Here is a 13768-nt window from a genome sequence, read left to right as displayed (position 1 = left end):
TTCTTAGAATTTTTAGAAAAAATAAATTGGTTCATCATTATATGAAAAGTACTCTCTTTATTTCAAACTGTAGATAATTTTGACAAAAATCACTAATATTAAGAAAGTAATTATTTGTTAAAAAGTATCATTTAATATATAACATCAACCAATTATAAAATAGTCCACATAATTTAATTTGTCTCACACTATTTAATAAACACAAAAGTTGCATTGAAATATTAAAATTACTTATATTGTGAAACAATTTTTTTTGTTAAAACTACTTACAATAAGAAACGGAGGAAGTACATTTTATGTTTCTAATGTTATAATTATTGAATAATTGTTTGAAACAGAGGGAGTTGTTTTAATATTTTTTCTAATATAAAATTAAAATTAAATTAAACTTTTTCTAATACATTTTACTTTTACTTCTTTTTGTCGCTGAATTGTATTATTAAGTCTTCAAGGTAAAGAATTCTAAACAATGAAAACCAACATAGAAAAGAGATACACCAGTAGGGATCCAAAATAAACTAACACATCTATTTTACGTATAGATGACTAAAGATTTTTCATATAAAAGCATCATATTTGTTTCTGGAATAGATGAATCTCAAAGGAGATAATCTTCGTATTAATCCAAAAGTATCGCGCTTCAGAGTTAGTTGAAAACGATTGTCATCTATCTTATTAAATCTGAAGTACAATTTCGGTGTGTTTGGATACTTGGATAAGAGTATTAAAAAAATTTGGTGTGTTTGGAAACATGGATTGTAGTCTTTTTAAAAAAAAATAATTTTGTTTGGAAACAAAGATAGTAGTATTAAATAGAAAAAGTAATGGGTTTAAGTTATTAAGTCTATTATAAAAGAATGTTGTCAATATATATAAGAAAAATACAATACAAAGCCCAATTTGAAATAACAACTCAAGTTATGGTTTTTATATTTCATATTAAGTTTTTAAAATATAATATATATAATTATTTATACGATGATATGTATTAAATATTATTAATTATATGATTACTTATATGATGGTACATATAAAATACGATTAATTATATGATGAAATTATACGATATATAATAATGACTAAGGATGGATTTTCAGACATCCATACGGGTTTGGTTCTGATCGGTTTGCGTTTCGGGTTTTCGAGGTCAAAGATTTAAGTCCTATTAGGATGTTTCTAAATTTTTGTTTGAGTTTGATTCGGATCTTTGCGGGTTTGATTTGAGTTTGGATAACCTATTTAAATAACATATATCAGAATACCTAAGCTTAACATATCAATTGGTTTGATTTAAAATTTTGGATACGAAATCAATAATTATTTTAAATATTTTTGGTGATTTGAGTATACTTTAACTATTTCAGATATTTGTTTTTGACTATCTATATATATTTTTAAGTATTTTAAACCAATTAAAAAATATCATTCTTGATCTTTTATATACGTTAAATATAAAATAATTAATATATAAGTATATAAATCTATTTTTAGATAAATTCAGGTACACGAATACTTCGGTTCCGATCTAATTCGGTTCTCTAACTAACAAAATTTTGAATAATTCAAATATTTAATCAATTTATGTTCAGGTTTGGTACTATATTTACGGATTGGTATCAGTTCTGTTCCTCAGATTCATTTTGCCAAACCCTAATAATCATATGAAAAACAAATATCATCATATTTTTTAAAATATACATCCGCAGAGGTGCAGAGATCAAAGTCTATAATCATTTATTTTAACAACAAGCCAAATAAATATGTTGATTGAAGAGCGAATAAAACAAAACTAGAGAAATACATAGTTTACCAGAGACACTCTATGTGTCGAATTTATTATAAATAAAATTTTATTAAAATAAATAAATTCAATAATTACAAACAAATAATATACTTCATAAAAGTGAAAAATAATACCCGCGCTTTTGAAGCGCGGATCAAAATCTAGTTCTTTTTTTATTACTCCAGTAGGAGCCACCGAGATAAGACAACTCTTTATTTTACTCTATTATCAGAGTCAAAAAAATTACGTTCCATAGAACTTCATGCTGCCTTTCGAAGTAACCATAGTTTGCAGCAAGAACTCCATCACCAACGAATGAAGAACCATCAACGATTGAAGCCGGTAAGACCAGTCGCCACCATCCGCAGTAGATCTGTCAATTACCTTTTCTAAACAGTTCAACTGAACCAAAATTTTTGTCTTTCCAAACCAATTGGAAGAAGCATACAAAAGAACAATAAAAAACTTTGTCAGATTCAAAATAAATTGGCAATAAAACAGCGACTGGAAACGAAACAGATCCGAAAAAGAGATACAAAACGAATTAAACAAGCCGATGTCGGAGCTGGAGAAGCCTCCGATTATCGGCTTGAAACTATGAAAATCTTTCTTTTTCTCTCTTGACGGCTAGGATTTTTTTCAAAGAAACATAATCAGTGTAATCTTTAAATTTTTCAGTATTTACAAAAGTACAACTTCATTTTTGCAATTTTAAAATTGCATAAAGTCATAAAGACCTGAGATATTTTTATCATCATTTTTCGAAAATTATGAACGCCAATTTAAAGTTTTTAAAGCTCAAACATGAATTTTTATCTCTTTATTTGTCACACTACACTAACAAAAACCCATTTCCTCTCTTTGCTCTCTACTTTCATCTAAAAAACTTATAATTTTCATTTTCAGAAAACACAAAATTTATATTTTGGTAATTTTTAACTAAAAAACGTCTGTGTATATTTTTTACTGATATTTAAAATGTGGACAGTAAAAAATCTACACTAAAATCACTCTTCAGTTACAGTAGAACCTCTATAAATTAATACTCTATAAATTAATAATCTCTATAAATTAATAAATTTTGCCGGTCCCAAATTGGACTAGTGTTAAATATAACACAAATCGATAAAATAATAAGATAATAATATTTTTAAAACTTCTATGTAAATATATAGTCCCCTTAAAATCATAAATTAATAATCTATCTATATATAATTTTTATATAAGTACAAGCTAAATATTATATTGTTGGTTTTATATTCACAATGAAAATTCTTTGTTTTTCTTAACATTTCAATATATTTTAATAATATTTGGTAAAATTATACCGAAAACCACTTAACAATTCTATGTAACATAAAAATATACACAAAATAAGATAATAAAACAATATGAAAGTCAAATTTCTAAAATTTAAATAATGTACATACGGTAAAATAAAATATTTTTTTTTATAAATAAAAATATTTAAAAATAGAAAAATTATAAATAAGGAAACTTTTGTAAATTAATATCTCTATAAATTAATAAAATTTCAAAGTCCCAACATTATTAATTTATAGAGGTTCTACTGTAGTTTGTTTTGACATCAAACTTCTCCGCATATCTATTCTTTTGACTTTTTATGTAATCTGCTAGATAGCATACCTATTAGTTTTACACTAAATTAAATTTATATTTACTCCACAAACTTCACAAGAAATTTTGGCATTTTCCATTGAAAACAAAAGATAATCTCATAAAATTACCTAGGAATCTACTTAAAATTAGTTTTACATTTGATCGGGTTTTAGATTTTTAGAATATACTTAATTTAAAACCTTTCAGAATTTAGATATATTTATTTAATATATTTCTTGAAAAAATGAAAATAGTTTGGGTTTCAATAATAGTTAAATGTTTTTGTGAAACTATAGAAACAGTTTCTATTATTTGATTTTAAAACTTAATTTAAAGGTTTAAATTTTGAATATTTATATTTTTAAAAAATTGCATTATAATATCTTAAAATCATACTCCCTCTGTACCAAAATAATATATATTTTTGGATTTTTCAGAGATATATCAATAAAACATATTAAATTTTAGTTATAAATACATAATTTTGTGATTATCTATTTACCATAAGAATTTAATAAATTTAAATATTTTTAAGTTTGCAATTAATCATGATTAGTTGATAAAAACACTGATAATATAAAAAGTCTATTTTGAAATTTTTTTCTTTCTAAAAATTCATCTTTATGGATGGTGAAAGTAATATATTTTATAAGTATACTACGAGAAACGACAATAGCCGGCGACCACCTCCGAAAAAGACACGGCGCAGCCCCAGAGTCAACAAGCCAACCATCCATCTACCAGTAGATGCGATGCTGGGACCAAAACCCGGCGACGATGGCTCTATACAAGCGACCTCATCCCGGCACAGGAAAAAACTATAGGAAAGGGAACCCGAATATCTCATCTCCACCGATAACGACATGCAACAGAGGAAAAGAAAGAAATATAAAACGGAAGCCGGACCGGCGGCGGCTAGAGAAGCCGGAACCGCCGGCCGGAGACGATGTCACAGCGGTGGAAGTCGAAGAGAGAAGGCAGAGGAGAAAGTAGAGAGAGTGTAAACCGTTCCACTTCAAATCTTAGAATGAGTATGCATTTAGTGTTTATTAAACCATACGTGATACGTGTAAGAAATATAATAGTTAAATTTACATTCACGAATGTCAGGGTGAAAGGTAAAGTTATCATCACCGGTGAACCTATTGATAATTATAAATGATACCTCCAAAAGCCTAATTCTTTTTTTTTTTGCCAAATTCATATATGATCGAGTAGATCTGGGAAAATTCTCTGACATCTATTGTATAGGCAATTAAGCATTGACATTTTCAAAAAACGGAAAATATTAAGAGACGTTAACTTGTAAAAAAAATAGGTGGAAAAATGTAAGCATTTGTGAAATCAAATGACGTTTGTGACCAAAAGGTTGGTCAGCTGACTTGTAATGGATTTGATTTTTAAACTAGCTAAATAAGAAGTCAATAACATTCTAGTCCTTGTCCTGTAAGGGGCTTATGCCACGTATAATCTGGTTGCTCGATCTTGTCTCCTTTTGTAATAAACAAACCGACCAAGAGATTAAGTCATGTCATATAGTTTGGATAACTCTATCTATAAAGAGTTGAATGCCGAATTCTCACAAATACGCCAACACTTATAATTAACTTGTAACGAAAGTAAATTAACGGCCGTGTCAAGCAGTTGCAAGTATATGTGTTTTTGCACCGGCAAACAGACATTTCATACTTTTATATATTATTTAGAATTCGGAATTTTATTTAGTATTAAAATTTCGAATATTTTAGGATCAGCACTCATGTGACTTTGAGAGGAACTTGTTTGACTAAAAGCCAACTAAATAAATACGTGGCTTCCTGTAATTTGGAAAACTCTGTTTGAACAAATTTAACAGCATTTTGACACAAGTTGATGTATTAGAAATAATTCTTCCCGTTAATGCTAGACTGCTAGTTAGGATACTTAAGAAGATAAACTCTGGTGCATGCGTTCATGTTTCAAGTTAAAGACGTAATCTCTTTACATGTTTTTTATTTCTCAAAAAGAAAAAAATATAGAAATTAATGGATGTTTTGAAAATATATTATATCTGCGGATGAAATTTTCATTTCAATTTCTAAGCAAAAGAAAAAATACATTTCAGTTTCTTTTGACAAAAAAATGGTTTCAAATATTTAGTTTTAAACAAACTCAGTCTGAATAACAAATGTTTTACAGATTCACAAAAATCATTTAGGAATATTTCTACAATGTTTTAAGGTTCTATAAGAAAAATTCAGGTGAAATAAATATACTTGAAGGACAATAATATTTTCTACTAAATATTCGGGTAATAAGAAATCGTTTAGGACTGTTTTATAATGTTTTGCAGGACTAAAACAATAATATTGATTATCCAGATGATCTAACAATCTCAGAATAGTAGTTAAATAGTTCAATAGTCTATTATTTAGGTGATTATGATGATCTTCACTAAATTAAAATATCAATTTAATTTTCATAAACTTTTGGTTCACATTAAATCTTTTTTTTATATTTCAATATAACTAAACTATTAGAGATTGTTGAAATAACTATGTGGTAGCCTTTTAGTTTTGATTATATCTAACTATTATTATATAATTTTAAATCATATGTAATTATGATTAAAATATATTTATAGTATAAAAAAGTATAATTGATTAACTAAAATAAGCAAGAATATTCTAATTGTTCATGTTATTTTCTACACTATTAATGAAAAGAAATTTTTGATCACTAATTTTTTTGAATCCATACCATCGAACACATTGAATAATTTATTCAACTACGTAAACCAAAAAAACTACGTAAACCAATATAAGGTTGGTGTTGAATTAAATAATATATATATAGATTCATAAGCAATAAATATTTTTTAACTTTTAACTAGTTGAAAGAAAATAAAGTGAAACCCACTGATATATGTCCTATTATTATTGGTTATCTAGTTTTGTTTTTACCAAATAATTTAAGCTTAATTATTTTATAGTAAATATATTTTTAGAATAAAAATTATATTTAAAATTTATTAGTTTTTAATGATCTATAAACAAAGGTTAGTTTTATTTCATTTAGATATATAATAAAAACATCAATTTTCTTATAATTTATTTTTTACTAATGTTAGTTCTATGAACTCAAGTATGCTATCATATATTTATTTTAATAATAATATTTTAACATTATTTTTGAAAATAGTAAAGAATAAAAATAAAAAAAATTACAGAACTGTAACATTTTAATTATTTAGTTTACTTACACTTAATTATTGAATTGATATATAACTATCAAGTCATAGAAACAAAAAAAATTGACAAAAAAAGTTATAGAAATAAAACATTTATTAAGGTGTCAAATTTATTAAACAAAACTATTACAAATATAAAATTTATATATGCGTTGAATTAATAGGTAAAAGAGAATTGTGGAAAATGTGAATTAGGATAGTTGAATTCATACAATCATTATAACTTATACATGGTCTTATCTGCAATGGCGGGTGTAGGTTAGCCAAGGAAATGGCAAGTGGCACCATGAAGTTTTCAAAATTTGTATAAAATATCTCATAAAATTTTCTCCTACTAATATCATATTATAGCCATGTTTATTAAGTTTACATACGACTTGCCCTACGAAAAAATTGTTCTACATCCGCCAGTTCTTATCTGTCTGCTTTAACTTGTTGGAATGAAACTACATTACTTGTCTAGTGCCCAACTTTAGAAGAATTTAAGAAAGTAATAAAGGTACGTGTCATGTAACCATTGGATCAAGTGGCGGTGATATATTTGAACAGTTGGTCAGTTTTTTATTCGACTTTTCTTGATTATTCATTTCTCCCCAAAGTTCGTTAGAAAGTAAAAGCGACAGGTTCACGCTTCTCTTATCTAGAGTTCGATGGGTTGATTTGGTGGAGACACATCAGGGTCCAAAGAGATTTCATGCACCTAGCTAAAGTGTATTAAATGACTTCGACTTTGAGACATCATAATGAACTTAGAGCATCTCCAACAGACCCTCAAACCCTCAAATTTTAAGGTTTTTGTCATTCCAACAGATCCTTAAATCCTCAAATTTTGAGGGTCTGAATAGTGAAACCTCAAATTTGAGGTTCCACTATTCAGGCCCTCAAAACACTATTTACTTTTCAATTTAGTCCTTATAAATTTGTAACTTACATATATTTGTACTAATATTAATTTTTTTATTACTTTCATCCTTGTAACTATATTTCACTTAAATCTTTAAATATATCTTATATATACAGATATATATACATATATATACACACACACACATATATATATATATATATATATATATATATATATATATATATATATAAAATATAAAATATGTTAAAATTAAAATAAAATAAATAAATAAAAAATATTACTTAAAAGATATTTATTATTTCACAGAACATTTATATTAAATTTAACAATATATTACAAATTAAAGATCAAAAGTACAAGACTAAATATTTTACAATAAATATTACACACATATATATTACACAAATTATAATCAATACACTGATATTAATAATCAGGTAGATTTGATCCCGAGCCTCCAAGATCACCAAAATATGGTCCATAGAAATTTGGTGTACTAGGAGACTGTTGTTGCTCTCTTCTTTTCTGGATGATTCTTGCTTGTTCAGATCGAATAAACTCACGTGTATTAGCATCATCGATAGAGCTTAAACTCGTTAGCAGTATTTTATTTTCTTGATCTATTTCTTTTAATGCTAATTTCTTTGCTTGATTTTGTATACGCAATTGGGCCATCTCGTAATTTTTTTCTCTAGTTGTTGCATTTTCCTTTAAGAAACTAAGGATTTCCTCATTTGATGAAACCGTAGTAGCTGTAGATGAGTTATTACCTTGATCAAGTTTTCTTTTCAGTTTTGCTTTCTTCGATCCAATGAGACGCTGTGATGAATTTGATCCACCATCATCGTTGTTTTACAATCAAAATTTGCTATCGTGGCGGAATCATCACGTTATTGGCAAAAACAGGTACTGCATGATATAATGACAGCATGCATTATTATGCATAACATGATAATCACGTTAGAGATGCAAGACCGGCACCACAAGCAACCGTTGAAATGGCGATAAATGAAAATGCTCGATTCCAACAGTTTTTAACTCGTAATCTTCAGATAAAAAATTGAGAAGCTCATTTCTTACTTCGAAATGCGTTGATTGATCATATATGGGAATACTATGGAAATGGCAATAATGAGTAATTTGTATTTTTCTATATTTTTATGAATTAATCTATGTTTTATTATTATTTTATGTAATTTTGTGTTATAATAAATTGTATTTATAAATATTATGTTTATAATTTCAGTGTGTATGTACTATCTATCTATGAAAAATATAATGATGATAGTTAATCTATATTAAAGTTAGGGACTGAAATGCAAATTACATAAAATTCTAAAAATAAATTTGAAGATCCTTGTTGGAGTAACCCATCCTCAAACCCTCATTTTGAGGATCATTGGCCCTTAAAATGAAGTTCCTTGTTGGAGATGCTCTTAATAAGCACTATAACTTGTCCGGTTGTCCCTCGGCCCATTTGTCATAATTATATCATCACCTTGGAGCAAGTTTGTGTGGCCCATATAAACTAAGGAACCAACAATTCAACCATCTTAGAAGATGAGACTAAGATGGACAAATGATTTGATCTATTAGTTGTTTCGATTCAAATTAAAAAATTTGGATATATGTAATTTCACGAATCAAAACAAATATTAAAATTCAATATTTATAGCAAATCACAAATATTTACTAAAAGAAAAAGAATATCCGATCTGAACCGTAATATACATGTATATATAAAATTATATATAATTTTTAGTATTTTTATCTACTAAATTAATTATTTAGTCATTAAATTTTTTAAAATATCAAATTTTAAATAATTTTAGTGAAATATTATTACTTTATATTGAAATTTTATTTTTCTTTTAGTATTTTTTACAAAAATGATTTTTATTAATTTTACTGGATTGGTAGATCAAATTAGATTTTCGGTAAAATATATTAATTTTTCTAAATGCTTTTGACACCGAATATCCAAAAAGTTACATATCATATTGAATCGAAAAATCGATTATCCATGATAAGCAGAGTGGATCAAGGATACCTCAAAATTCTGGGTCAGCTCCTTGCCCACCCCTAAACATGAAACCATAATCTTAAGTTCATACGTACTGAATACAGCATACGTGACACTCTCTCGCGGTGTTGACGTGTGTTACACTTGTCAAACAAGGAGCACACTAGTATCCTTGATTTGAAAATATAAAACTAATCTGACTCGTAAACAACCGTTGATCTTTCTCTCTCACATCCATTCTTTAATCCTATCCGTTGTTTTAACAATAGAAAAAGTGATTAATGCATGCTTCTTCTTTTTAATAGATCTTTCTCGTTTCGTGGAGTCTTGAAGCTTCTCTGTTTTTCTCTGTGCTCAGAATCTTTCAAACCCTGGTTTCTAAGGTATGCTTTTCATTTCTACTCTCGGCTTTGGTTGCACTTAGAGGAAAGTGTAGAATGGAACTTTACTATATTGCGTTAGAAAATCGGAGAGAATCCAATATTATATGTTCTGATAAATAGGAATATTATTTTGGTTAGGAGATCTAAAAATGGCGAATGTTCCAAAGATAAGGAAGGCTGTGTACCAGGGACCAAGCATAGTCAAAGAGATAATCTATGGAATAGCACTAGGACTTGCGGCTGGAGGGTTGTGGAAGATGCATCATTGGAACAACCAAAGACGAACGAGGGAGTTTTATGATTTGCTAGAGAAGGGAGAGATTAGTGTTGTCGCTGCAGATGAGTAGCATCCATGTATGTTCTTCTGTATTTATCTTACAATTGTTTTTAGATTTGAAATTTGGATACTTGAGCATTTTAGACATGGATATATGGAAGAGTTGAAAATGGTAGATGAGATCTAATGTTTTGATCTGGATTTTGTTTGTTTTCTTGATGCAGGACCTCATATATTTACTTACAAGAGTTCAAGATCAAGAACCAACACAAGGAATGCGTTGTGTGTGTGTTTTTGTTCTTTAAATAAATGTTGTAAAACAATGGAAACGTTAGATCGATGTTTGAAAATGTGATGTTAGTGTTGTTGAAAGATTTCTTCAAAATGCTACGTGTAATGCATTCATATGCAACATTAGTTGTTCAGAGTCGGCACGGATATTTCATATGCATGTAGCTGCAAAGATGGAGGTCTGTTTGGAGGTGGAATCAGATGACTTCTTCCCACAGAAGAACTTTACAAACTTCTGCCTCGTGCCTTAGTGATTGAAGCAACTCGTTTTTTAGACATGGATCTAGGGTTTCGAACAACCTATTCAGTCTGTCTATAGAGGTTCCAAATCTGGCAACGATGGTGAAATTCAAAGTAAGAGGTTGTGAGCAATCTTATTCCGGTAGGAGATGACCAGAGCCTGGCACGAGAACATTGTTTCTGGTTTCACACGCAATATAGAGGACGAGAACTCTTTTGACATTAGCTTTCCCAATAACTGTCCTAGAAAAGAGCATACTCTGGAGCCATGTAACCTCGCATGAAGTTTACACGCTTCCTGTGCTGAATTTCTTTGTAACGAGCCTAACACATGAAGTTTGGTAGATGTAATGATTCAAACCATCTAGGTTCTAGTGTGTTTAGTAGCTTACACGCTTCCTGCGGTGCGGTGCTAAGATGAGGTTTGTCCATACATGCACATCGAGCGAAACCGAAATCAGCGATCTCGGGATAGATTTAATTAGTTAGTGAAATAATGTTTACCATTCCTGTTATCAAGATTCATGATAACCTCCTGCACCTCTCATGGCACCCTCCAACATGTTTAAAAGTTCGTTTATATAAAAAAATAGTTCTGTTATCTAGATTCTTGATTAAAAGATTGCTTTCATGTTGACAAAAAAAAAGATTGCTTTGATAAAGCAAGAACATAAACAAAAACAAGGAGGTGTATAAAGCAAGAACATAAACAACAACAAGGAGGTGTTACCATGTGGGCTCTATACACGAGCTGATAAAATTAACATTTGTATAAATAATAAATTATTTGATAAAAAACAAATATCAACAAGGCCTATTAGCTCAGTTGGTTAGAGCGTCGTGCTAATATCACAGGTTCGAAACCTGTATAGGCCAGATTTTTTAAATTTTGTAAAGTTTAATATTACTTTCACCAACGTATCCCATCTTTCACCGTTTTTAGTATATAGCATCATGGGCTTAGCATGAAGAGTACTTCAAAACCGCATTAGAGTTAACTCCAAAACAAGCATTGATCATCCTTATCCTTATCAGGAAATATGTGCAATGTACATTAACCCTTCATATTTGCCTCTGCAAATCGCCTTTGTAGTTAAGATTGTTTGCCACAAAGTTAAACTGAAGCTGTATAGAACTCAGTAACAACAAATCGCCTATGTAAATGAAGCAACAACAAACTTGTATATAGACACAGTAAGTTCGTTTCTCTTTGAACTAAAGCTGGAGATATCAGTGAAGCAACTGCTACTATCTCTGCTTAAGACAAGATCCCATTAAAAATCATCTTCATAAGGAATAATAGTGGATTGAGATTCTCTGCTGGTGAAGACCCATATTAAGATACTTTCTTTCTACCTTTGGAAAATGCGCTATGGCTTGATATTTCAGAAGAATAGTGGTGATAGATATACCCAATACAAGAGCTGACGTGGCTGATGGTTGCTTTGTTGGCAAGGAAGTGAAGTTGCTGACTCATAGAGAGGCTTTGCAGTTACTGAAGATAGGAGTATAAATAAAGATCCATGAGTGTTGTTACTGGCATCGAAAGATCACAGAGAATTGTAAGGCAAATCGGAGGAGTGTCTCTGCATTTGAAGGCAAGTTAAGCAATAATATTGTACGTGGTTGCTTATCAATTGGTGCGGTGAGCGACTCGAAGCATCGCGACGTTATCAGTTCGAGCTTTTGAAGCTTTTGGTGACGACGACGACAATGGCGTATCAGAGTTTCGATGCAACGTTCGATCGGCTAGAAGCAACGGTTCAATCATTCATGGCGACGTTACAACAACAATCACCTCGGGCGGATTCGATTGGATTCTTCCCGACTCAGGTATCTGTTTCTTCATCGGAACAATACGGGAACAGTCCTCCGTTAGGTTATCCGGCAAGTAGCTGGGATTCTTGATAATCACGAAGAGGAAAGATTCATAGAGATTCCTGTGTTTACCGGTGATGATCTGAGACCATGGATCGATTGGATGGAGAATCGCTTTGCTTCTGAAGAGTTTACGGAGTTACAAAAGCTTGCGTTGGCGCATGGTTTCATATATGGAGAAGCAGAGGCGTATGTCAAACGCAGAGATAAGTTTCATAAGGAAGACTCGGGTTGTGATTGTGAACCAATGGAAACAGCTTCACCTCCATCTCTGCAATCGGAAACGCCTGCTTTGGTTGTGATGGTTAACTGTACTGATCAACCTCAGGTATCAATTTCAGTCCTGGAACCTGGCCGTAGACAGATATTATTAGGTGATATTGAACGGGATATGGCCATTAAGGACCAACAGGTCGTAAAGGAGGTTGTGTACCCTGTTTCTGTTGATTTAGAGTCAGAAGTGCCTGAGTTTTGTGAGCAGTCATCTGGGGGTAAGTCAACTTCTACTGCATACCAAGTATTCGACAAAATGCTCAGTAGAAGCCACAAATTACAGAGACTGAAGAAAATTAGGCTGTTTCCTAAATCTTGGAAGTTCAAATTCAAACAACAGAAGCAACAACATCCACACATTGATAAAAGGTATCTTGAGATGATGGTGAGGAGCAGGACAATCAAGTATAAAGACGGTAAGAATGATAGTTGGTATCTCAGCCTTGGACAGTGGAAGACTAAGAGATGGTTACGTGTGGTTGGTCTTCTCTCAAGCAAGAAAAAAAAGACAAGCTTGTTGAATTGGAAAGAACTGCTGGCAGGTTATAAGAAGAATCTCAGTTACAAAGATACATGGGAACATAACACAGGATGTTTTTACGATTTGGCTGGAGACTTCGTAGCAGATCCTCACCCAGGCAGAATCAAGCTGTGCACAATACTCGGAGTTAGTTGTAACGATGGCGAGGACTGCTTTGGTTCAAGAGCATGTTTCACGGGTTGCAACAGTTTCAAACTTGCAACCTAAGCGGCTGATTATGATGCAAAGCGAGGCTTTTAAACGATTGGCAGATCAGTTGGGCGTTCTATATAAACCTGATCATCTGTTTCCAGTTGGAGTACGGGAGTTATGGCCATGAGGATTGTCGTATTCAAAGGGAATTGTTTGTAGTATTCAAAAAG

General features: G+C 30.5%; 1 protein-coding gene across 2 annotated transcripts; it reads left to right on the top strand.

The window, feature by feature from the left end:
* The first annotated feature begins 9756 nt into the window (after window positions 1-9756).
* LOC108853152 (putative cytochrome c oxidase subunit 5C-4) lies at window positions 9757-11022 on the top strand. 2 transcript variants are annotated; one of them, XM_018626603.2, is made up of 3 exons: window positions 9757-9906; window positions 10045-10260; window positions 10408-11022. In XM_018626603.2, the coding sequence occupies exon 2, from the start codon at window positions 10056-10058 to the stop codon at window positions 10251-10253; it is 198 nt and encodes a 65-aa protein (XP_018482105.1). In that variant the 5' UTR covers window positions 9757-9906; window positions 10045-10055; the 3' UTR covers window positions 10254-10260; window positions 10408-11022. The 2 variants fall into 2 exon arrangements, with proteins under 2 accessions (XP_018482105.1, XP_056863387.1); XM_057007407.1 differs by having other exon boundaries at window positions 9769-9906; window positions 10048-10260.
* Window positions 11023-13768: the final 2746 nt, after the last annotated feature.

This window comes from Raphanus sativus, chromosome 4, assembly GCF_000801105.2.
Source record: "Raphanus sativus cultivar WK10039 chromosome 4, ASM80110v3, whole genome shotgun sequence".
Lineage (NCBI taxonomy): Eukaryota > Viridiplantae > Streptophyta > Magnoliopsida > Brassicales > Brassicaceae > Raphanus > Raphanus sativus.
Note: the sequence above shows the minus strand (reverse complement) of the source record. Positions and strands in the feature narration are given on the sequence as shown.